General features: G+C 38.4%; 1 protein-coding gene across 2 annotated transcripts in view; it reads left to right on the top strand.

Annotated features, from left to right (window-relative positions):
• Adamtsl3 (ADAMTS like 3) overlaps nucleotides 1–27,131 on the top strand; it is a 319,937-nt gene that overhangs the window by 192,203 nt on the left and 100,603 nt on the right. For both annotated transcript variants that reach the window (XM_076851278.2, XM_076851279.2), the window contains exons 15-17: nucleotides 1,353–1,437; nucleotides 10,084–10,373; nucleotides 20,020–20,149. In XM_076851278.2, the coding sequence (XP_076707393.2) occupies nucleotides 1,353–1,437; nucleotides 10,084–10,373; nucleotides 20,020–20,149 (505 nt within the window). The remainder of the gene's footprint in view (nucleotides 1–1,352; nucleotides 1,438–10,083; nucleotides 10,374–20,019; nucleotides 20,150–27,131) is intronic.

The raw sequence follows: 27,131 nt of genomic DNA, 5'->3' as shown, positions 1-27,131 counted from the left end.
TGTACTTCTTTGATGTGCATCAAATAATATGATGCAGTTCCTGTCTTCAAGAAAACGAGGAGGAGAAAAGAAATGGGAGGAAAGAAAAAGAGGAAGAGGAAGAAGAGCAGAAAAAGGAAGAAGTGGCAGAGGAGGAGGCAGTGGAGGCAGCTGTTCTGCTCCTCAAGATTTTTTCTCCTTTGTTCTCACAGTACTTTGTATACACTCCTCCACTGAAGCATTAAATCTCCTGCAGGAGGAACACTGGCATGGTCATCATGCGTCATAGTGCTTGAAATGAAGATTTTTGGTTCCTGATCGAGGACTATGAGTGCATTTAGAATTTCTCCAATAGTTCCTATCAGAGAAGGTTAATAAGTCTTGGCTTCATCGATCAAATATATTCTCCTTTCTGTATACGATTACTTTCTTATATGTTAGGAAGGCACTATCAATCCTTATGACAAATAGCTTCCTCTTGAAATGGATAAAAGTTGTTCCCACCTGTTTATAAAGAGGATTCCTCTTTAGTATTTTAGAAGGAATTAAAATTCTCCCTCTTTATTTTTGGGTTCATTATCTATTCAAATAATCTCACAATTACCATTCAATCAACACATACTTGACTGAGTCTCTCTCACAGAAAATAACATCATTTGCCATGACAGGTGTACACGTTATATAACTGTCAGTAAAGCCCTTTCTCCTTTCTTTTGTATTCCATGGTACTTTCATAGACACTTTCTTATTATCTGTAATTTCCCTAGAGCAGCAGCCCAAAATTATTTTCTCTCTTATTTCACAACTAGATTTGTTTCTTTCCTCACATCTAAGGAGGCTTCAAAGGACAGAAGGAGGCATCAGTTTGCTCCTTCATGCCAGATGTAATTACTAATCATCTCCCTTAGCAACAATTAAAGTTTGAGTAAACCATAGCACACACTTTCTCATACTCCCACTTTACTAACCTCCATGCTGTTTGTTTTTCTCTATTAATTTCTTTGTTCAGTGGACAAAAGAATTTGTGGCAAAAGAAAGCAAGCTGATATTGTTAAAGTTAAGAGCTTTAATATGCAAAGAACAGAAAATGGTATTGATTTATGAAAGGCATTTTTATGTTTAACTTTGAGAACACGTTCAAATGTATCATGGGGATCATTTGGGTTTCATTTGTAATGTGTTAATTTAAAAACATGGCAGAAATTTTTATTCATTCCAGAATTCACCTAATGTACTGTGCTGAAGGACTCGACTTGCATTTGAAAAACATGACCTCTTTATTAATGACATTTTCAGCCAATAGTGATTCATATAGCCAAAAACTTATGATTAATAATAATTAAGCTTATTATTTGTGTTCATTTTTTTCTTAGAAAAAAGTCCGGTGGAAGCTAAGTTACCTTGGTTGAAACAAGCACAAGAACTAGAAGAGACCAGAATAGCAACAGAAGAACCAACGTGAGTCCAGGGCCCTTTGTGGGAGTAATCAGGGCATAGCCAGTTAACATGATATATGTAATTTTTGTACTCATCAGAGTGCAATGATACATTCAGTATCCAAATGACCTGGGTTTGCAGACTCTAGAGAGCTTGAGTTGGCTAGAATGTTTCTATATTTCACAACTCAGCATCTCACTTTGGCAGTATCTGTGAGAAGCACAGAAAAGAACAGTGTTATTTAACTCAAAGCAGACCCAGTGTTCTGTTGCAATTAAGAGATGGGGATAATTTCTAGATTAACACATGATTTAACTAAGGACCATGACAGTATTATGCAAATAAACCAGTCATTCCATAGTTAAATCTTGGCCAAACTCTACAAAACCAGTATGATGAAGTGAATCCAGGTGACTTGAGTGCTTATAAGGAGCAATCCAGGGCTGATGTAGTATGGAACAATGGGAAGCACATGGCATTAAGGGTATCAGGACTTATATCAATTGCTATAACTATGTGACCTTAGACAAGTCTTTATAGTTTCGTGTGTCACATTCTCCTTATTTATAAAAGGGGTAGGTTGAACTCAATCTCTCCGGGATCCATTCCAATTCAAAATTCCAATAACTGCTATCCACGTGGTACAAGGCTGGATTTCAGGTGTCAGTTGAAATGCAGAATCAAGAGCAAATCAAAGCAGCTCTTTGGAAGCCGAAATATAGGGACCAAAAGCAAGGAAGGAGCCAAGGTGCTCTGAAATTTTTAGCACAGAAGTCTATTAGAATAGACTAATGATAGACTCGAGTAGTGGATAGCTGGTTCCATGTCAGACATGTTGAGTCTGTGGCAATGAGAAGCTATCCACAGAGAACATGTAGAACATGCAGAATGAGACAGGAGAGGGGATCTCAGCAGCAGTCTGGCCCATTTCCCTGAGAGATCAAGCCCAACCTGCCCCTTTTGTAAATAAGGACAGTGAGACACAGAAACTTTAAAGACTTCTCTAAGGTCACATGGTTAGTGGGCAGTGGTGGTTCTAAACTCTAATCTGCATGATACTATGGGTCCATTTCCCCACACTAAGGCAGCTCTGGGACTATTTCCTCATAATAGCTCATACATTTCTTTTTTTAGCACCTTCAGCAACGGGCAGAGTTTACAACTCATTCTTACATTGAACAACCCAAATTATTTGCAGTACTTTTTTTTCTCCTGCTGAGCCAAAATATACCTCTTTCTTCTAATTTCTGTTTTCTGAAACAGAAAAAATAAAAACACCACACATCTACTTCCTATTCCACGTGACAAGTTTTCATAAATTTGAAGAAAGCTGTCATGGATCCCAAGAGCTTTGTCTTTTCCAAGCTCATCATTCTTAGCCTTTTCAGCAGTTTCCATGTGTTGTTTTTAGATCCCTTACCAACCTTATGGCTCTTTTCAGAACATTCTCTCATTTGTCAATGTCCTTTCTAACTGTGGTCCAGCCCAGCTGTGAATCCCAGGAGACAGTGGCTTGCTTCTCTGTGAGAAGGCACTATGCCTTTAGTGATCAGGCCAAGAGCACTGGCACATCTCAGTGATGACACAGTCAGACTTTCCCACATGGACCTATGTCAGGCCCAAAAATGATCACAGAAGACACTGGATGCTGTGAGGGTGAATGACCCCAGAGTGACTGAAGGAAGAGAGGAGTGTTGGGCTCATGACAGAGCCCAGAGGTATAGACGAACAAGGGAAACCAGAAAAGATGGGCAGTGGGGTAAAGTAATGAGTTCAAACCATAAAAACTCATTATTACAGACTGACGGAGTCCAGGGTTTAGGAGGGGTAGCAGATAGGATTCAAATCTCACAGAAAGTCAAGGAAAAACTGGAGGAATGAGAGAAAGTAAATTGATTGATAGGAAAGTCATTTCCAGGTGATTTTACAGTAGTATCATCCAAAGGTCAGAGAGGGAAGCATTGTGGATATTTTAAGAAGTGAATTTCCAAATATGAAGGAAATAAGACAATGAGTAATTGACTACTAAAGGAAAGAGTGAAGATTGATAGGCTGATAGAAAAGAGTGTGTGTATGTATGTGATTTTTGGTTGTCATTTTTCATTTGAAGTTAGGTCAGTCTTGACCTATTAAAAAGATAATAAAGATTTTATACAAGTAAGTCAACATCTGTAGGTTTCCAACTGTATGAGGAAGGCACTGAGCTAAACTGCTGGAACCCACCCACCTACCTACCATGCACACGTACTCTGCTCTCCACAGTATTATAGAGGAGGGAACCTATAGAAAGAAAGGGACTTGAGATCCCAGAAAGGAGCATGTTTGTGGTCCTGCAAGGAAAGTCATAAGACTTTTTAGTCCAGAACAGTTCTGGGTCCTACTGGGTCTTGATGATATTTACCAAAATCTTTCCTGGTTTCAGCTCCTTCTCTCCATTTCTACTGCCATCCCCATCCAGGACCTGAATTTGCTTACCAAGATACCTACCACAGCTTTCTCATTTGTTCCTCACTTGTTCCTCTTCTACCCTCGATATAGCCATCAGACTAGTCTTACTAAGGCACAGATCTTATTCTTCCTTTGCAATATTCAGAATATCCAAATGCATCCTCATCACCTAAAGATTTATCTTTGTTCAATAGGCCAGCACTTTAAAGGGAGTTGCCCTTCCTGGGCCCAGCCCTTTCCCTGGCCAGTTTCTTGCTTTGGCTTGAATGGGATACTCAGCCGCTCAGACCTGTTGGCTGTTCTTGCCCATAGCAGAATGTCCCTCACTTCCATCCCTTTCACTGTTCTTTCTTATCTGTTGAAAATGTGCCCCTCATATTGTGTTCTTAAAAACTTCTATATTATAGAAAAATTTAAACCTATATAAAAGATATTATAATGGACCCCCATGTGCTCATCACTCACTGTCAACAACTGTCACCTCAAAACTACTCTTTTTTATCTATACCACCAATACTGTTCCCACCCTGACAGACATGATAACATAACATTTCACTCATGTACACTTCACATGCTTCTATAAAAAGGAAGGAGTATTTTTTATAATAAAAATATCATTTTTTAAATGATTGTCCTCAAATCACCTCTATCAGAATCACCTGTGTTACTTTTTAAACTCTGATTTCTGTTTCAGACACTGAGAGTAGAAACCTATTACCAATGTTTTTATTTCTTTTGGATCTCAGCATAAAATTTACCATTGTAACCATTTTAAAGTAGACAGTTCAGTGGCATTACATACATTCACACTGTTGTTCAATCCATCTCCAGAACTTTTTCATCATCCCCAACATAAATTCTGAACCCAATAAATAATAACTCCCCATTTACTTCCCTCCTGCTCCACCCCCAGACCCTGGTACCTTCTATTCTTCTTTCTGTCTTTACAAATTCCAGTCACCAGCATTTTTAAATGAGAGGTGAGTGGGGTATGTATCCAATTTTGGGAACTACTGGATCAGATGCTCCCAAAGTCCCTTCCAAAATCAGAAAATACTGTTCATATTATTGAATTAGAAAAGAGCAGTGCAACATAAGCTACTGTGGTTCAGCTGATAGTCATTCCAAACCTATAGTTTCCGTTAGCCCCACTGACTTTGCTGGGGGTTCTTCCTCCCCTGTCCACAGAGCAGAGCTAATATGCTCTTTACCCCTGAAGGATGCCACCACCCTTCTCTCCCAGCCTGGGAGACTGGGCCAGCAGCACCTGATCCCCCAACGTGCACAGCTGCCTCTTCCCTACCTTCCCACATCTCCCCCTCTGAGGGCTCCATGCAATCTTCCTGTGCAGTTCACACCGCCTGCCAGTTTCTGGCCTGTTCCTGGCCCTCTGGTGTAAAGTTTATAGTTTCCTGCCACTTCTGACTCTGTTCATTCCCTCAATTTCCAAACAAAACCACAGCGTATCTCAGCTTCCAGTTCATCCTTTTATTACCACTGTCTTTTGTGGCTTGGGGATGCTTACTGTTGACAATGAATGAGGAGATGAGCACAGCTGGATTTTAGATCCCTGGAGGAAAGCCTGCCAAACCAGCCTGGAGAAGATAAATATTTCTGCTTACCATGGCCCAAGCTCTGAATTTACATAGGGAGCGGATGTTCAAAGGCTTTTTTTTTTTAATTAGGAAAATAAAAATTACAGCTTAGCTTATAAACTTAAGCCAAGGAAACTGCAGTTTTGACCTTAGCTTTCAGCTGTGGAATGTGTCCAAGGTCGATATGGTTCATCCATCGGTTGGAAGTTGTTTTAAGTTCCTCCCTGGAGCCTTCTTCGATTCTATGGGATTCTCAACACTTCTGCAGTTTTGTTGTCCAAGCTCCCATTTTTCATATGTGAACACTAAAGAAACCAGACAGTCACTTTGCATGGTTTCCTCACTACTATTTTAGCTTCTCCATTGAAATTGAATGTGCCAAAATCAAATTAGGTTGTATGCCAGGAATCTGTTTGCTAAACAATGACAAATATTGAGGTCTTCTTTTATGCCAGATCATGTTTAAGGGTTCAACATGGATTAGCTTGCTTAATTCTCAATTCTCACAACAACCCTACAATATTATTATTTTCTTCATTTTGGGCAGAGGAAGCCAAGGCACAGAAAGAATAAGGAGTTATCCACCATTTCAGAGCTATCCCGTAGTAGACAATGATTCTACAATATTGGTGCAAATTGAGCATCCCTAATCCAAAAATACAGAACTCACAGTGCTCTCAACTCTGAAGCTTTTTGAGCATAGATATGATACCACAAATAGAAAATTCCACACCTGACCTCATGGTGATGGACTGTAGTCAAAATGCCCTAAAAATATATAGTAAGATTATCTTTAAGTTATAGGTATAAAGATTATAAGAAGCAGATGAATTTTGTGTTTATACTTGGATTCTATCCTTTAGATAGCTCATTAAGTATATGCAAATATTTCAGAATAAAAAAAATTAATATCTGAAACACTTCTGGTGTCAAGTACTTTGGATAAGGGAGACTCACTCTGTACTGGGAAGAGCTGCAATTTCATGTCAGGTGACTCCAATTCAATTCTCACCAATCCAAGGTTGGTCTAATGGAGTAGACAGAGAAGTGAGTGCTATACTATGGTATTTTATGGAGTGTAAGATTATAGGGTACTGTGATTACCTTATGGTAAGATGACATCATGTATCCTTAAGAATCAGGGATGGCTTCCTGGGAGAGATCATACAGGAATTGAAATCCTAATGTCCTGAGGTGTCAGAAGAACAGCAATTCAGATATTTGGAGTAGCTTGTGTGCAGGCTGTTTAGGTGGTCTGAGTGTGGAAACAAGCCAGGGGGTGGAGTGGGGCAATGATAGCAGCAGGGTTGCAAGTGGAGAAGTGACCAAGTCCTGGAGATGTTCTGTGGTTCATTAAGGAGCTTGGATTTTTCTGGAGGCAGTGGCTGCCATTGAAGGATGTTAACCTAATTGCTACTGGGTTGCATTATAGAAAGATCTCTCTGTCTGCAGTTTGTTTCTGATTATTCTCTGTGATAAACAAAACAGCAACAAATCCCAGATGACACATCTGTAATTGTCTCATTAGGAAATATTTGCTGGAGTGGAGTTTCTGGGCCAGAAAACAGGCAGACACATTGAAGGCATTTAAATTCTACAGTCACATTTCCTTTCAGAAAATCGGTACTGATTTCTCCTGCCAGCAGCAGTAACAAAGATCACCTTTTTTCCTGAAACACCTTAATTAACATTGGGAAATTTTCTTTTTTTTGTCGGGGGGTGGGGGGTACTGGGGATTGATCCCAGGGATGCTTTATCACTGAGCTACATCCCCAGTCCTATCTATCTATCTATCTATCTATCTATCTATCTATCTATCTATGTATTGAGACAGGATCTCACTAAGTTGCTCAGGCTGAGGCTGACCTTGAACTTGTGATCATCCTGCCACAGCTTCCTAAGTTGCTAGAATTACAGGCATGTGCCCTCAGGCCCTGCTGGGAAGTTACCTTTTTAAAAAATACTCTTTTCTAGTAATCTTTATGGTTTTATATTTTACACTGAGCTTTGATCCAGAAGGAATTTACTTTGACATGTCATATGTAAAAATCAGTCTAACTTAATTTCTTCCCAAATAACTTCATAACTTAGCACCATCTATTGAATAAACTACTCACATTGATTTTAAAATGTCATCATTCTGTAAAGTATGGCATTATTGGTGCCATACTATTTGAATTATTTTATCTTTTTAATCAGGCTGTGCAGTTACTCTTAATTGTTATTTCTCTTAAATAATTCTCTTGATTATTCTCACTTAACATTCTATGAAATTTTAGAGTTGTATTGTCTGTGTCTGTCCCCCCCCACCCCCTACCCAAATTGCCTTAGATGTCAGAACTGGAACTGAATTATTTCTAAATTAAGCAAAGGAGAACAAACATCTTTGTAATTTTGAGTCTTCCTGTTCAGGGAAATAAAGTGTATTTTGTCTTTGGGCTCAGAATCTCCTCAGGTTTTTATAGTTTTAGTTGTGTCAGGTCTGCATATTTCTTATACATAACAAACTCATGGATCTTAAGTAATTATTCTTATGCTTTTAAAGGTTTTTCTCATTTGTAAAAATAGGAAAATAATGACAATTCCTGAAGTTGTTGTGTAAATTATATTAAATAATACATGTAATATGCTTAGCATATGGCCTGGCAGCAAACATTGTTAGCTGAATTCTGGGAAAACTGGTAATTTTAGGATATGCACTATATATCTGTATTTTTTTTATAGATACACATACATTTATAGTTATAGACTACTTTATTAAATTCTTTTATTTTTCCAAAAAATTTCAGTTAATTTTATTATTTTTTCAAAATTATAAAGTCATCTTCAGATAGTGATATTTTTTGTCTATTCTGTTTATTCTTTCCTAATATGTGCATCTGCTTTTCTGACCTTCTGTTTTATTTTAATTTGTATCTTAAAATCTCATTTTTCTTATTCTTATACATTTTATGTTTCTGAAGTCATTTGATTTTATTTGTATCTTCTATGGTTTCATAAATCAGAGACTCTTTTTAATAGGAGAATTTAATCCATTTAAATTGGTTACAATTACTAAATAGTTATGATCTCCATTTTTCATCACCAACAAAAGTTTTCTTTGTAGCCCATCCCTCCTTCTACCTCCTAATATCTTTATTTACTTCTTTTCTTTCTTTCTGAACACCATATTAACTTCTAAGTCCTCCCTCTGTCATCAGTTTGATCTTCAGTCATATCTTTTCTGCTTTTTTCCCCTGGTTCTGAATTACTTCTTTTTTACATCTTTATTTTATTTTTATATGGTGCTGAGGATCGAACCTAGTGCCCCGCGCATGCCAGGTGAGTGCACTACTGCTTGAGCCACGTCCCCAGGCCCTGAATTACTTCTTAGATTTCTAATTGTCTTTTTACATTTCACAGTTGGTTTCCTCAGCTCTGTGGTTTTCCATTATATTTCATTGTTTCATTGTCTCATATCTAAGCTCCCAAGTGAGTGAATTGATGTTCTTAAGGCCTTCTGTTGTGCAGAGATGCAGGGAACACACTGTTGTCCTCTGGGTGTGTTTCACTTGGATGTGGCTCTTCGGTGTTCTCATATGACTACTTTCCTTTCTTGCCTTTAAAAAAAATATTACTAGGAGTAGTGGGGAAAGAGTAAGAATTGTGTGGATATAATAATAAGAAGAAGAAGTAATACAGATAAAAATCATATTAGATATACATATCCAAAGTCCATCATTTGGTCACCCTTGATTTAGTGGGTAATAATTTAGGATAAGAAATGAATGCTTCATTCAGCCAGATTGTGAAATACCTTTAATATTTTAAAGAAGATTCAGCAGCTTAGTGCATTAACATAGTAAATACGAAAGAATATTAAAGCTTTGTGCATTTTGCAAAAGGCATATATGATAGCCTATAGGTTAGCCCCTAAACATTGAAACATTCTTTACAACATCTCTTTACAACATCTGTTGTAAAGAATAATCTCATGGGGCTGGAATTGTGGCTCAGTGGTACAGCGCTCGCCTAGCACGTACGAGGCCTTGGGTTCGATCCTCAGCACAACATAAAAAGGTATTGTGTCCAACTACAATTAAAAAAGTATATATATATATATATATATATATATATATATATATATATATATATATATATATATATACATAATATACAATTAAAATATATATGAATAAGTTTAAAAGATTTACTGAATAAATATTGGTGAAAATCTCCATATTTTAAAATAAATTAAAGGAGGTAGAAGGAGGGATGGGCTGCAAAGAAAACCTTATTAGAATTTAAACTCCTATTAGAATTTGTGTCTACATGATGATTTATTTATTATTAAGTATTGAAAACATAAACTTTTGTAACAATAGTTTTTTCTTATCATAGCACAGAATTTGATTTTTTTTATACAGATGCAAGAGTAGGGCATAGTTTTTTGTTTTCTGTTGTTTATAAGATCTGGAAGTTTGTTAACTGCATAATGGATAGTTAACTGCGTAATAGAAGTGCAGCACCCCAAATGAATTCCCTCTGAAGGCAGATGGTTATGTTTTCCTTTGTTGATTGCCTGACACTACTCCTGTTACAGCCTGTGTGTGACCTCCATTCCTGGCCCTGTGATTTTCCTTAGGTTCATTCCGGATCCCTGGTCAGCCTGCAGTACCACATGTGGGCCGGGCATACAGGTGAGAGAGGTCAAGTGCCGAGTGCTGCTCACATTCACACAGACAGAAACTGAGCTTCCAGAGGAAGAGTGTGAAGGCCCCAAGCTGCCCACAGAGCAGCCATGCCTCATTGAAGCTTGTAACGAGAGTCCTGCATCGAGAGAGCTGGACGTCCCTCTCCAAGAGAAGGACAGTGACATGACTTACGACTGGGAGTATGCTGGCTTCACCCCTTGCACAGCAACATGCTTGGGAGGTACTTGAACCTTTGCTTAAGGGACAGTTATGTCATATTTTTCTAGTGGTTTGAGAAGTTACCAAATTGGGTAAACAAGATAAGCACACTAGCAGAAGTCTAAAGGGGATAAAGTCATTCCAACAACAGAAAACTAGGCTTTTCTTTCATGTTTTTTAGCTATTAATTTAGAAAGGCAAAAGGTAATGGGATTGTATCCTAATAAAAAAAATCGTATGTTTCTTGGGCAGTAAGAATCTGCATAACTGAGATGGGTTGGGCCTCACTGGCTAACATTGGATACATAGAGAAATGCAGAATGGATAAGTTGAATCCATCTGGCATTGAAAATACACATCGAGGGAGCTTTGAATTATCACAGTGGATGCAACTTTCGGTCAGAGCTTGTCCTGCACATTGGGACAGGAACCAGTGCAGAAGGAACCAGTTACCATGATTTATATGTGTGTGTATGTACGGATGACATGCATAGGCAGGAACCCCTGTTAGGATTAGGAAGGGTTTGTGTAGCCTGACCCCTCAGGGTACAGAAGTTTCCCTCTGGATTATTTAAGCACTACAGGATCCAAAAGCAAGCAGATGAGCAGGAAACAGACATACAGATAGCCATTCTTTAGGGCTCTGTTGAAAGGAATAGAAATTATCAAAAAGAAAGCTAGTTCTTTTACCAACATGAAACCAGGGCCCTGAACACCCTGTCCTCTGACTCCTCCTCGTAGCTTCTAGCCAGCTGCCCTAGAATTTACCTGAGCATATTCTGAGTCAGTCCCAGCCAAAGCAAGGAACATACAGGGAGCCACTGCCTCAGAGACACTGGCTCAGAAGAACCCTCCTCTGCCCCAGGGGGTCCTGCATCCTTTGCTTGGAAATCCTTATTGATCTTGGAGTGTGTTATACATGAGCCCCTCACCTTTTGTTTCCTAAGCTCTTGAGACTGAATTTTCAATCCTTGCCATAATCCTCACTCCATAAATCAATGGTATCTACCTGTTCTTGTTGCTGTATGATTCAACCCTAAACCAGCCTATCCTTGACACCTCTTCTCTAAAATTGCCAGAGTGGCATGTGCCTCAACAGGAGGTAGGTCTCATCCAGCCTTTCACATGGAGGAAGTCGCACATCTGGAATTTAGGAGAGGAATTCTTAGCTGCCTCTGGAGTCTTTCTTCCTGTCTTGGGAAGAAAGACTTCTCCTTAGTTCCTAGAAGTTTATTCCATCCAGCTAGGAATTTAGCCTTTCTGGTTCTTTTGGAGCTTACACGTTTGCTGTGTCTCTTCCGTCTATGACACATAGTCTCAGTTGCCCCCAACACTGCCTGCCTTGTGTCTGTTCCTCCTGAAAGCTTAATCCTCTCCTTCCATGTTCAGGATCCTGGATACCTCTTTATGTATGTATGTATGTATGTATGTCTTGGAAATCTTAGCACTGACACGCCCTTGGCAATTTGCAGGGCAGTCCTTTTTCTCCACGAGCCTAGGGAAACCCTGTAGAGATAGCCACTGACAATCACAATCACTGTACTAGGTACCTGGAACTTTCTACTACATAAATGCAAAATGATAAATATCTGCACCACTTTTCAGTCACCACATTGCTGCAATCTTATCAGGGACCTGGAGCTGTATCTTTCACTAGGAAAGCAGTCCTCTTATTGCTTGCATACCCCCAAATCTGTTTCATTAATCTCAAGCTTTTAAACATTGTCATTGATAAAAATCTGTGTATCTTCTATTATTCTGTCATCCATGATTTCAATTCTTTCCCTCTCTATATGGGAAAACACAATATGTTGTACCTTTAGAACTCAATAGACCATTTGGAATGGAACCCCCCAAAAATAACCAAGTCAATTCTAATTCAGTTGGGAGAGTCAATTTTAATTCAATTCTAATTCAGCTGCTGTTAGACCTCATTTTTTGGAGCCTGATACTAAAATGCTAGCATTTGCTTTTTTGTCTCTAGCACCCACTGAGATGACTGTGGACTCCCCTTCCCATATGAATGCACCTGCTAGAGTGATTTTCTGATTTTTTTCTGTAGTAGTTTTATTGAGATATAATTTACAATTATATAGTTTATGGATGTGAAACATACAGTATAGTCTTTTTTTAGTATATTCACAAAGTAATGATGTGTAATCATCAACCTAATAAATCTTAGAACCCTTCAAACCCCAGTCCCCGGCAACCATTGATCTACTTTGTGACGGTTCTAGACATTTCTTTTAGTGGAATCCTGCAATATGCATCCTCTATGACTGGCTTCTCTCACTTTTAGCTTAGTGTTTTCACGATTCATCCATGTTGTGTCATGTTTCAGGACTTTGTTCCTTCATATGGTCAAATGGTATTCCATTATGTGGTTACACCATATTTTATTTAGACATTCATCAATTGATGGAAATTTGGGTTATTTTCATGTTTTGTATATTATGCTATGAACATTCATGTAACACTTTTTGTGTAGACATATATTTTAATTTCCCATGAGTATGTACTTAAGGGTAGATAGAATAACTTTTTAAAATCTATTTAAAGCATACATGTTTTATGAAACAATATGAAACTTGACTAATTGAGATTATCCTTATCTTCCCAGTGGACCTTTTGTCCTGCTGTGGAAAGAAAAACTGTGAGAAATACCACTCAGTATGAAGATGGATAGTTTGATTTTTTTTTTTCCCCCTTGTACTAGGGATAGGATCCAGGGCCTCTCACATGCTAGACAAGTGCTTCACCCTTGAGCTATAGGTACTTTCTTTCTGCTGTAGTCTTGGAAATCTGGAATTTGTTTTACAAAATTTGACAGAGCTCAATTTGGTAATCTTTCAACACTCAGTTAAGCATCCTCTTAGCTCTGTAAGGGTGTACTTTACTATGCAATTCTGGGATTAAAATGAATCTTGAGCACCCACTAACCTAAATTTTACAGTTGAGGAAGCTCGGAGAACCCTTGACTACCTCTTAAGTGAAAATGAACAACTTGATTGTCATTCTTTAGAAAGGATCAGTTAGTTGAACTATATAAGTGAATATAATAAGTGTCATAACTTCTTTTATAAAAAGTTATGTTTTTAATTTCTTGGGTTCAAGTTTAAAAAATAAATAAACTCTATAAAACTGAAGAGCTAAGGTGTGGAACCAAAATTCTCTACAAAAACTGAAAACTGAGTGCTTATTTTGTTAGACCCTATGAATGTTTACTAAGTTCTGTGCTAAATATCAGGAATATAAAATGAATAAGAAAAGTCTTTGATGGAGCACAGATTTTGGTTATTTCAATTTCATTATTTCAAACACATTGCTTATAATCACTGACATTTGCCTCTCTTTGACCTATTTTATCATAGTTCTAGAAGCTGAGCCCCCACAAGTCCACTTACATGTGAATGTGGGCTTTTAAACCCTCACTTTGGATAGCAGAGGACAAGCCTGTGATGACTGACATCACAGTGAGATGAAATTCTCAAAGCCATGAAGTTATTTCTTAAATACCCCTATTCTGGTAGAAGAATAACAAATACAAATTACAGATTCTGAAAACAAAAATTTTGGCCACATCTTCAAATTCTGTATATTTGCTAGCTTATCTTCACATCATGGGGGAAATAAATCCGTTTTTTTGAAATTGTTGATGCTGAAGTACCTTGCATAAGTCTTCTTTCACATTAGAGTAGCAAATAGCAAGAGAGTTCTTTTTTAATTTCTGAAAGTGGGATGAATCCAGACATACTCAGTCTCCAGCTTCCATAGTGCATGTGTGTGTGTGTGTATACATGTGCGTGTGCAAGTGTGCATGCCTGTGCAGGCAGGCAGGTAGGTAGGCTGGGCGGATGTGTAGCACTGCGTGTGTGTGTGTATGTGTGCGTGTGTATATTTGTGTGTGTGTGTGTGTGTATACACCTTTTTAGTGCCCTCTGGGAAGAATTTGCTACATCATAAACATTCCTTACCAAAGTCCTTTCATATTTTATACTGTTGTTGTCTTCACCTATATATTTTCTAACAGCACAGGCTAGTACTAAATGGACTTGTGAGGTCTGACCCCTGCTCTGCTGCTCTCTTTGAACTATTTGTTGAAATTTGTAGATGAGTGGTTCATTTTTATGTAATGGGAAAGCCATGCCTACCTCACTGGGAATAATGAAAGGATTAAATGTGAGTATTAAATAGTGATATTGGAGAAGTGTTTAATCATAATGCCTGGTTCATGGTACGTAATGAATATCAATTGGGTTATTATTGCTGTGATATAATAATAGGGTTTTTCTTTTACATTAGAATGCTGATTATTTTTTCTCTTTTTAAAAATTTTCTCTCTTTTTGTTTTTCTCCATTGGGACTGGAGATGTAACTCATTGGTAGAGTGCTTGCCTAACATGCTCATGACCCTGGGGTTTAATCCCCAGCACCACAAAAAGAAAGAAAAATAAGAACAACACAAAACTGACATTGCTGAATCTCTTAATATTTTAATAGTTTTTCTGCTCATTTTTATGAGTTTTGTATGTATTCATCTGTAAATATTGGAGATTTTATTCTTTCTTCAAAATACTTATCATGTTTCATATCTGATTGCTTGTCTAGAATTTCAAGAACAATAGTTCATAATGTGGATAGTATCAATGTTGGCTTGGTCCTAGCAGTAATGGAAATCTCTGTTTTTTTAATTTCAAAACAACATTTAGCAAATAGTGTGTGTTTCTGTGTAGTAGGTTGGGTGATAGGGAATCAGTAGCTCCTAACTTTGGAACTCCATTCTAATAGGGTAAGGGCATTAATCACATGATCACCTACGTGTGTACAGTTACCACTGATGATAGCAGCTGCAAAAGAAGTAGGTGGTACTATGAAAGCATACAAGAGAGGGAACTTGGCTTAATTAGTAAAGTAAGGGAAAGCCTCTCTAAACCTTGAGTTTTTAATTGATGTAATTGATGAAGAATTGGTTAAGCAAAGGAGGGTTTGGAGGGGGAGGCCCTGAGAGAGCTTCACAGAGAGAGTATGTGCAGAGGCCCTTGATGTGTGGCAGCAGGATGTGTGACACATTTTCTGGCCTGAAGGAGCCAGGTACAGCTGGGGTATTGACAGTTAGGCAGAGCTCAATGTGAAATAATGTTAGGGAGGAAGGCGGAGGCCAGAAAGTTGAGGCATAGCAGGTCAGTTTGATTTGGATCTTTGAAGATCATAGGAAGCCATTCTAGTAATTAAAGAGGGAGTGACATGACCAAATTTTTATTTATTTCCACCCTCTCACATCATAGAGAGTGGAACAGAAGGCACAAGAATAGACATAAGGGACAACAGGAAGCTATTGCCTTTTCCAGGCAAGACCAGGTGTGGTGGTGCACACCTGTAATCCCAGTGATTTGGGAGGCTGAGGCAAGAGGATCACAAGTTCAAAGCCATCCTCAGCAACTTAGTGAGATCCTGTCTCAAAATGAAAAATAAAAAGGGCTGGGGATGCGGCTCAGAGGCTAAGTACCCCTGGATTCAATCCCTGGTATAAAAAAAAAAAAAAGAAAGAAAATAAATAAAGAAGGCAAGCTTGTTCTGGAGTCGGGATGGTAGTGGTGTCAGGGAAGATGGAGGATGACTTTGAGAGATGTAGAAGAGTCTGTCAAGGGAGAGGGTGAAAAGGAAGGAGCTGGTTAATCTGAGTCGGAGTCTTCTTTTAGAAGGTGATGAGTGTCCAGTTTGAGGAGGAAAACAATGAATTTATTTAATATTTTTAAGGTGCCTTTAGACTTTCCAAATGGAGATGCCACATAGCAGTCAGGTGTGTGATTCTGAAGCAAAGTGGAGACATCTGAACTGCAGATTCACAGAGGTGTGGCTGAGAATTTTCAGGAAGAAGATATATGTGAAGAGTGTGTTAAAGTCAAAGTCATGAGGAAAATCAACATTTAATGACTAGGTGGAGGACACAGAGCTGCAAAAATATACAAAAAGAAAAGATCAGTAAGATGGGAAGAAAACAGAAGAGTGTGATATGGTGGGATGGCAAGGTAGGAATTCAGAGTTGACACTGGGCTCAGCAATGTAAAATCAGGGGTGACCAAAGAAAGGGTCTTGTCGTTGGAATAGCAGAGATCGAGGCCAAATTTAAGAGAGCTGAGGAATGACTGAGAGTTAGCAAAATGGAAATGAATAGATCTGTGTGTGTGTGTGTGTGTGTGTGTGTGTGTGTGTGTGTGTGTGAATATTTGGCCATGATAGGACAGAGAGGAGATGATTGGACTGCGTCATGGATTGAGGGGGAGTTGGGTGTGTATGTGTTGTGTTGGGTTGGGTTATTGTCAGATAATCTTGGATAATATTTGAAAGACCTTGAGAAATCTCCAGAATGAAAGTGAAAGGCAAAGTAATCCAAAGGTGGGTTTTTATGCTTATGAAAGGAAGTTGCTCCCTGGTAGTTTCTATTTTTTGTGCATGCATGAATATTTTCTGAGAAGGATTGGGTAGGTGAGAGGACAGGCTTTTGAGGTCACAATGGAGTAGTATTTTATGGCTGACTGATCTGATAGTATTTAATTTAGGATTTTGCATAGATTTATGAGTGACACTGATGTGTGTAGGTATACTCTGTTATGTGGAGTGGAATACCAGAGTGCCTTCCTGCAAACAGTGGAACGAGAATAAAAATTGAATGGGCTCGCTTTGGGCTCGTTTACACATGCTCCCTGTGGAGACGTGTTCCCGACATGGTACATTAGCTGTCACTGTTTTGTTCTCTACGAATCCCTTCAATCATGACAGGCCTCAAGCTGTAGTTTTTTCCAGCTACTCTTAATATAATTGGTCACTTCCTCTCAGGCTCCAGTGATGTTTATGATACCCTTCATAGGACCAAATGGCTTTCGACAACCCTTAATCTTTACCAGCTGTCTCTTCAACTGGCTCCTCACCTATTTGGAGCGCTGTGAAACTGGAACGTTTAGTGATGCATGATACTGTTCTTTGGCTCTTCTCTGAGTCCATAACATATGATGCTTCCCCTAGTTTTCATTACCTTAGAGTTTATGTGTTTGCTACTCTATCATACCAGCTTATCTGCAGATTAAAAAAAAAAAAAGTTTTAATTGTTCTTTTCAGAACAATGACTTTAGGCCTGTATCTGTGTGTGTTTGTGTATGGGTGTCATTTTGCATTTTAAACCAGTCAAGATACATATGAGGAACCCAACTCAAACTAACCTAAGCCAACAAAAAGGAATGTGTTAGTTCGTTTTTGGCTTTGCTTCTCTCCTAGAGTCTGTATTTTACCCTTTAATCGTTAATTTATTTCTTGATGAAGACTTGGAGTATATATGTGTAGTCATGCGGCACTGCATATGTAACTGTGGTCCCTTAAGGTTATATCACCTAGTGATATCATAGCCATATGCATTTGTATAAGTACACTTTGTGATGTTGTCACAGTGACAAAATCACCAGGAATGTATTTCTTAGACCTTGTCTCTGTCATTAAGTGACATATGACTATATACATATTTGCTAAAAGAAAGAAGGAAAAAGATCCTTTTATCATAACACTACTGAAGTCAAATGTGAAGTAACTGTTGTCGCTTTGTGCCAGTCAGGGAATTTACTGGAAAAATCATCCTGAAATTTCAATTCTTGATTTAATTTAAATATCTAAATGCATAGTTGCAATTACTGCCTGGAATTTGACAAGTAGAAGATGAAACTTATATTTATAATTTTTAACTTTTGTTTTACTGTTTTACTTTTGTTGGTGCTGGGCATTGAACCCAAAGGTGCTCTATCACTGAGCTGTATCCCCAGCCCTTTTTATTTTTTGAGATAGGGTCTTCCTGAGTTGCCCAAGCTGATCTTGAATTTGTGATCCTCCTGCCTCAGACTCCTCAGTTGCTAGAATTACAGGTGTGCACCACCATGTCCAGCTATTTTACATTAATTTTTTAAGATAATTGTTTGATGAAATCTCTTGAAGTAGAAAGTGTCAAGGTCACATTGTAAGACCAGCATGGCAGATGAGAAATATTTTGTGGCTATCTTTGGAAAATGATTCTATACCAAAAATATGCCAAATCATCTAGTAAAATTTTAAATTCTTTTCAGCATATTGCTGTAAGACAGAGAAGTGTGTCACAAGTATTAGAAAATTCCATTCAAAAATGGTTAAAATAGTGCTTAAAGTCTCCCCAGCTAGTCTCCAAAAAATATTCATAATAGTCTCAATATATTTTCTAAAGAATTTTTAATTCAAATTAAACTGTATTCCAAAGGGAACTGGATTTTTCTCAGATTAAAAAAGAATGAAACTACTATAAAATGAACATTAATATACATGTTAAGTCACTAAGGAAGCTTTGATATTTGCAAATAAGAACCAGTTATGAAGTTGTAGCAGTATTTTCTTACATTTCAGGTTAGCCAATGTTTATTTTAAAAGTTCAAGGAAGATGCATGTAGATTTAAGACTGCATCCCGCTATGTCAGGCACCGTAAAATTACAACGGAAGACAGCAGGAGAAAATTTGTTGGAAAGAACTGAGTATTACAAATATATATTTTATAAATGTTTTTGGCCTATACTGCATTCTACAGAGTGCTGTAAAATGGTTGGATTGAAACATGGCATTTGGAAAAAGAACCACAAGTTGTAACATAATGGAACGTGCATTCTAACATGAAACTGAATACATTTGCATATTTCAAATAGCATGGTCAGGGGCTGTTACCATTCTTATTTGACTTTTTATCTAAATTTTGATTTATATTTTATTCAATTCCAATTTTATAGTAATTTTCTTTTGTCTTAACAGACAAAGAAGAGCGGTGGAAAACATGGGCTTTGGGGTGAGACAGATCTTTGTGGCCTCAGAGGAAAAATACACTTGTGGAAGCTCTTATTGGAACAAGGAGCAGTCACTATTTTGGGATGTATTACATTTTGGAGGCAGGGAATTTAATTTTTAGTTTTTAATCTACCACATTTTGCTGTCTGCGTTTCTCTCCAAACTTCAGTTTCCTTATTAAATTAATAAAATGGAGATAAGAATATCATTTTTGGCTTCACAAGATAATTTTGGGCTCAAGTAAAATAATGAAACTACTTTGTACACTTTCTCAATGGAAATTATTGCTATGTTTTGTTAGCAATCAAAATATTACTGATTATGGTAACAGTGAACAGCATCTCAAACCATAATGAAAAATTTTGAAAGCTATACATTGGATTTGGCACATATGAAATGATATAGAGCAAATGTGATTCTTTGGCAGCTGGCATGAAAATTCCTCTTAGGGAAACTGTTGTACATTATGGGAAGGATCACTGTAATGATTCTTTTGGAGGGACTCCTGGCTTCAAGTACATTTAGATGCAGGTAAATCTGAGGGTAGATGGAGAATCAAATGTGTCAAGATGAGTGGGCTTGGGGGAGAGAGAGAGGAGAGGGACTGTGCTTAAAATGTGAATGAAGGACTTCAAAGATGGGGAGACTTTGGGACATGTCAAGGTGTTTGCTTGTACTTGTGCCCTGAAATTCATCCTACAGCCCCATGATGTAGTCGAAAGGGCAGCAACCTAAGAATGAGAAGACCTAAGATCTTGTTTTCTTTCTCTCTACAGTAAGCTATTCTATGTCATTTGGATTTTTTTCTCTTACCACCCTCCAGGCCATCAAGAAGCCATAGCAGTATGCTTACACATCCAGACCCAGCAGACAGTCAATGACAGTTTGTGTGATATGGTCCACCGTCCTCCAGCAATGAGCCAGGCCTGTAACACAGAGCCCTGTCCGCCCAGGTATGTGCTGTCTTGTATTCCTGGGATATAATGTGTCTGGAGGGTAACACTGCCCCCCTGCTGAGAAACTCAGTTGTGCATAGCGACTCAGACTCACACAGGTAGGTTGGCTAAGCCTGCTTCAGAGCTCTCTTCAATGCTTAAGTTGTGCACTGGCCTATTTCTTCCAGAGATGCTCAAATGCAGCCTTGCTAAGCAGCAGTCCTCTGTAGCAGCAAACATGAATGAGCAAAATAAACTGGCTTGCTTCTAGCAAAACCAGGTCACTAGGTTGTTCTCTTCTTCCTCCTTCCCATCTACTTATGGGCACTTCTTCCTCTAATGCCCCAGCAGAGAGCACAGGATCTGAGGTAGAGTTAGCACTGGCACACAGGGTGCTTGATCTCTATCTGTCAGGTGACTGAGTGAGCTCCTGTTTGTTACATCGGCCTCACATAGATACGTTATTACCTTTCCTGTTGACTTGTCTTAGATCTCGAATTGTGTGTTGTAATGTTGTAGCCTGCAAATAATTGATGAAGATGATTTCTTCTTGGTCTTTTTGGTATGGAAGGTTGCCCTTAAAAGTTAATCGACATCTTGGTCTAAGTTCTTGTTCCATCCTGGGTAATTTTATCAGAAAAGATGCAGGCTTTCCCCATGTTCCTTTGTCCCTGAGAGTTGCTGGCTACAATGATTTTGATGCACCATCAGTTTGTTACACAAGAACTTTCTGAATCTAAACTGTAAACTCCTTAATTTTTCTTTATTGTATAGGCCAGTCTTCTGCAATAAGAATTAGATGCTAAATATGTATAATCCTCTATAGTTCATTCCGTCACCTCCTCTCTGTTTACCAAAATCTCTTCCCTGCCTTTAGTAGTTATACTGCCCATCTGATGGGGGGCCTTTGTTTACCAAAGGCAAGTTTTGCTATGTTCTGGGTTATAAGTGACTGAGAAAGGTTATGTGACCTCCTGCCATGTTGGTGTATAGTATTTTATATTTATTCAGGAAATAAATTGTGCTTCTAGAATTCCTTCTGATTTTGATTCTTTGAAATCATCAGCTAAGATGCCTATGTGATGGCATGAGGGTGGTGAAGGTGTATTAAATAAGTGAGGCCACCCTAAACATTAGGCCCTCACATCTTGGAGATGGGCACCCTTTCCTTAGGAGTCTTGCTCTCTTAACTCTTAAATCTCACTAGGAGGCAAGTTCCAGGCTTGCTTCATCCTTGTGAGCTATACCTGTAATGAAATGGACACCATGTTTTGTATTCATTCCCATATTTCCAACTTTGATAGTAGTCTAAAGAAATACTGGGAACTTCTTGGCTTGTGCTAGAGCCATGCTGCTGTGCTCAGCTGAGATGATGTAATTGAGGCCAACAGACTAACTTGGTGGGCATGGCAAAGCCCAGAAATAGCACAGGGCCATCTGCTTTCCTGCCACCTCTTGCCCTCACCCCCAGGCTGACTGTATCCCACACCAGAATATTCATTACAGAAGAGACAACATACAAGGGCTTTTAGGAATGTTTGCTCTAACTACAGGGCAGGACATCCATGTTGTCAAGTGTGTCCAGAGCTTTCTACAAACATCAAACACAGTTGTATTTTTTTCTATGCATTTTGCATCCACAGATCCATACCAGCCATAGGTCAAAAATATTTGAAAAATGGCTGGGGATATAGCCCAATGGCAGGGCACTTGCCTAACATATGCAAAACCCTGAGTTTGATCCCCCGCACTGGAAAAAAAATTGCATCTGTACTGAACAGGTACAGACTCTAATTTTCTTGTTATTATTCCTTAAATAGTATAGTATAACAGCTATTTATGTAGCATTCACATTGTGTTATTACAAGTACTCTAGAGATGATTTAAAGTATATAAGAAGATATAGGTAGATTATATGCAAAGATAACATTTTGTATAAGGGACTTAAGGATTCATAAATTTTGGTATCTGTGGTGGAGAGGAAATGTCTTAGAACAATCCCCTGTAGCTCTCGAGGGATGACTGTATGTAGGAGTAGTGCTGAGTATATATCCACTTGGAGCAACCCTTCTATCTCTAGAGAAATGACACTTGTGCTAAGTGTATGGGGAGGGAGAAAACATAGTTTTATTTCTCAACATGTTTTCCCATGAAGTTGGAATCATGTACTACATTGTTCTGTAAAATGTTTTCCTAAAACTAGACTTGGGAAGGGGCAGGAGGCAGATGTTCAATAGACAGAAACATAAATCAGTAGATGAGTTAAATTATAATAAATGCTATGAAGAAGAAAATAGAGTTGAAAGAATAATACAAGAGCCCAAAAGAGAGTAGGGGAGCCAGGTGGAGTGTGCGGGTATTTGGAAAAGGCCTCTTGAGGAGGTTATTTATGTCAAGGCCAAAAAGGCGAGTAGGAATTGGCTAGATATGTAGAGGAAAGAGTGTTCTGGGCAGAGGGATGTGTATGTGCAAAGGCCCTGAGGAAAAGAGATCTCTATTTTCAAGGAACAGGATGGAAAGGAAATCAGTGTGACATAAGATGAGATCAGACATGAGCAAGGGCCATGGTAAGCATTTGGACTTGCCCCAGAGAGTCAGTGAGAACACATTGGAGGTTTGAGCAACAAAGTGATAAATCAGATTTACATTTTTAAAAGATTACTCAAATTCTGAAATGGGGAGAAAAAGGGTGGAGATAATGAGATCAATTACCAGTTTTTTTAAAAAAATTGAACTAGGTAGTCAGCCCACCACAATTCCATCTGAGTGTCCCATTTAAAGCCTGCCTCCATGGGAATATATAAATCTTGTGTTTTCCTTTTTATATGACACCAAAAATATTCTTTATCAAAATAGTGAATCTGTTTCTATGTTTGGTACAATATAAATACCATTATGCTGTGGTAGCCATAAATATCACTGAATCTTTGCTGTGTTTTCCAGAAATGTTCAGAGGATAACATTGCTTTTCACATTGTGCCCCCTGTGTACCAGCCTCTGCTGAGGGGTTTTAAGGATTCTACAATACATAAATCCTTTTCTAGGTACAATGAAATTTTAAAATGGTAAAATGAACTTGCTCATTACTGATATCTATGCTATATAAGGTCTTTTTCTCTTGCAAAAATGTGAACATCACGACCCTCAATAGTCTCTGCTTGGTGAAAAGTAGCTCCTGTTCTTCATACCTTACCTTCTTTCAGAAATATGGTAATGAATTAATAATGAGCAAAATGCTTTTGCTTTCTGCTTATGAGAACTGAATTTTAGGATTTTAGATAGTTTGTGACTTGTCCATGAACACATAGTAAATAAATTGTATGCTGCAATGTCAAACCCAAACATGAAACATTTCTCATTAGATGACATCTAGTCCAAACTCTGTCTCTTCTGGATGGCAAAGAGGAAGAGCCTACCCAGTGAGCTGCTGGCAGAGCCAGTCTCCTGGTTTGTAGCCCTTCGCTGCCATCCCTTTTCTGCACACTATCCTGCACTCTTTTTCTGGAAAGATGACTGTAAAAGAAATGGTTTGAAATTTGCACAGACTTTAAATGATTACTACAGGTTTTTGTTTTGTTTTGTTTTTAAGCATGGAACTCTCATTGCCATAACAAAGAAGAGGGAAAAGAACATACAACCCTAGATGTTGAGGTGTATTATTTTAGATTGACACCAGTGTTGTGCCCTGTTTCTAGTCCAAACCATTGACAAGTGAGGACACAGGCAGACGTAGTCCAATTGGCAACTAAAACAGAAAATGAAAATAATGACAATGAGAAAAGCACTTCAAGTGAGAATGTTAGCATGTCACAGGATTAAAGGAGGACATGAGAGCCCTGATGAAACTCTCCATTTTATTTTTGTACAAGTAGCTCTGTTATGCTCTGGCTCTGAAAGTGAAGACAGCTGTAATGTGTCACATAATCTTTCCAGAAAAGAAAAGTCAAAATACAAAACAATTCACAGTTTGTTCTCTGTTCATTTAAAATTAATGCACACGGTTGCCTTTATAACCAAAATAATGTTCAACATAAGATAATTTTATCTCACAATTTTTATTTATTTTTTCAAGTCCAAATCCAAATCAAGCATTTTCTCCCTTTTAAAGTGGACTCACGGTAGTATCCTTTCATTTCTCTAATAACATGAACCTGGCTTCCTTGACAATTTACTCCTCAATACTTTATAAATCTGCCCTGTTCATTTTTTTTAGAGAGAGAGAGAATTTTTTAATATTTATTTTTTAGTTATTGGCGGGCACAACATCTTTGTTTGTATGTGGTGCTGAGGATCGAACCCAGGCCGCACGCACGCTAGGCAAGCGCGCTACCGCTTGAGCCACATCCCCAGCCCTGCCCTGTTCATTTCTAATGCCACTGTCTTAATTCACATTATGTTTTGCCTGAACTGTTTCAGGAGTTTAAATGAACTCTTGCCTCTCACCTTTCCTGCTCTGATCCAAATGCACACATGACTGTGAAAGAGCATGATCTTTCTAACTTGCAGTGTGATCATGTGAATCTCCCACATAAAATCCTTCAGTGACTTTCCTTTATCTGTGTACTAAAATCTACATTGTTAACTTTGGTCTGTGGATTAGTTTTCAGGAGCTGCTCTAACAAAGTACTCCAGATTGAGTGGTGTGAAGGACAAAAATGTATTGTCTTAGAAACCTGGAAACTACAAGTCCTAAGTCCTATTTCAGGGTTGGTTCCTCAGGAGAGCTGAGGGAGAATCTTCCCTCTGCCTCTCTCTTGCTTGCAGCCTCTGCATCCCTTGACTTTTGAATGGCATTCTCCCTTTGGTCCTTATCATTTTCCTTCATATGTCTGTGTCCAGATTTCCCCTTTTCCTAAGGACATCACTCATTTTGGGATAGTGACCTCCTTTAAACCTGATCATCTGCAAAGACTCTGCTTCCAAGTAAGCTCACAGTCTTGGATACTAGAACATTTTTGGTGGGAAATGATTCAACCTGTACCCACATATAGATTCCTTGGTGACACTGGATCTAACTCTTGAGTCATGTCTCCTGTCACCAGTACCCCCCTCACACACACAGTCTGTCACCCAGAGGAACTTGCTCTGCAGCCACCATGAACTACTCACTATGACCCACACTCATGCTCACACGTATCTTCTGGGACTTTGCATATTCTGAGCCCTGGGCTTGGAGTCTCCTTTACCATGAAATGAATTAACTATCTTCCATAAAAGGAATCAGTGGCTCACTTCCTAATGGCAAAATGAAATTCAACAGAATGTGAAACAGGATCCTCACCTGAGACATTTAACAGAGAGGACTTTTAATGATCAGAGAACTGGAAATGGATCTACTGTGGACAGAGCCCTACTTTTGCCTCTCTCAAGGATGTCTAGAGAGCCCCTTGACTCTCTGGGCCTAGTTGCTTAATCTGAGTCATGAGGAAAACTATTAGACTCTCTTTCTCATTATCAAGGTCCCTTGAGTTCCCATCTTCCATTTTTCAGTAGTTGTTCAAAGTTGCATTTTTTCAATCACATCTTCAAACTGGGCCTAATCCTCTTGCATTTATCCTCATGTCCTCACAGGAGTGCAGATACTCCTAGGCGTCTAATGGAGCTACTTCCTTATGAACCAATTTTTAAGTTGAAACTGTCTTGGGCTGGGGTTGTGGCTCAGTAGTAGAGTGCTTGCCTACCAAGTGTGAAGCCCTGGGTTTGATTCTCAGCACCACATATAAATAAATAAAAATAAAGGTCCATATATATATATATTTTTTTTTTTCAACTTAAGACAGTAAAAAAAGTCTTAAGTTGAAAATGCATTTGGGGCTGGGGATGTGGCTCAAGCGGTAGCGCGCTTGCCTGGCATGCGTGCGGCCCGGTTTCTATCCTCAGCACCACATACAAACAAAGATGTTGTGTCCGCCGAAAACTAAAAAATAAATATTAAAAAAAAAATCTCTCTCTCTCTCTCAAAAAAAAAAAAAAAAGAAAGAAAGAAAAAAGAAAAGAAAATGCATTTAATATGCCTCACTTACCCCCTCAGAGCTTAGCCACAGAGCCTACTCTAAGGGGCAGGTTGTTTCCCCTCATGATTCTGTGGCTGACTGGGGGCTGCAGCTTGCTGTCCGTGCCCAGCATTGCAAGAGAGGATTATACTACCCGTTGCTAGCCCAGGAGATCCACATTTATTAAGTACAGTTTCTGCTAAATGCATATTACTTTCACATCATCCCAAAGTCAAAAATTCTTTAAGTTAAGCCAACTAATGTCAGGATCCATCTATAGTGTGATGTGGTCAGAATTTGTTTTAGTTCTAAGAATTACAGCCTTTGTTTGACCTGCCCAGGAGGTAAAGCAGGTTGAGTTTACTTTACAGTGTTCTCCTTTCTTTGGTCACCAGATCACAGAGGGATTTAACAGTAAGTCCAAAAACTGTTCCTTTTTAAAAATTGGTACATTATAATTATGCATAATGATTGGATTCATTATGCCATATTAATAAATGTACTAACATAATTTAATCAATCTCATTCCCTAGTACCTTCCTTTTCCTCCTCCCTCCCCTAATCTGCATATTCTATTCTACTTATCTCTCTTCTATTATTATTATTGTAATTAGTGCATTATAATTCTATATATGTAAGTGGGATTCACTGCAGTATATTCAAATATGGACTTAGCATAATTTCATAGATTTCATTTCCCAATACTCCCCTGTGCCTCTGCCTGGATCCCCTTCCTCTACTCTGTTAATCTCCCTTTTATTTTCATGAAGTTCCCTTTTAAAAAATTCCTTTTCTCCCTGTCCCCTAGCTTCTACACATGAGAGGAAAGATTTGACCTTTGACTTTCTGAGTCTGGCTTATTTCATTTAGTGTGATGTTCTCCAGTTCCATCAACTATCACCAAATGGCATAATTGACATAATTTCATTCTTTTTTATGGCTGAGTAATACTTCATTGTGTATGTATATGGCATTTTATTCATATATTAGTCTGTTGACAGACACTC

This window comes from Callospermophilus lateralis, chromosome 3, assembly GCF_048772815.1.
Source record: "Callospermophilus lateralis isolate mCalLat2 chromosome 3, mCalLat2.hap1, whole genome shotgun sequence".
In the NCBI taxonomy this organism is placed as follows: Eukaryota; Metazoa; Chordata; class Mammalia; order Rodentia; family Sciuridae; genus Callospermophilus; species Callospermophilus lateralis.
The sequence above is the reverse complement of the archived record's forward strand: the minus strand, read 5'-3'. Positions and strand labels throughout refer to the sequence as shown.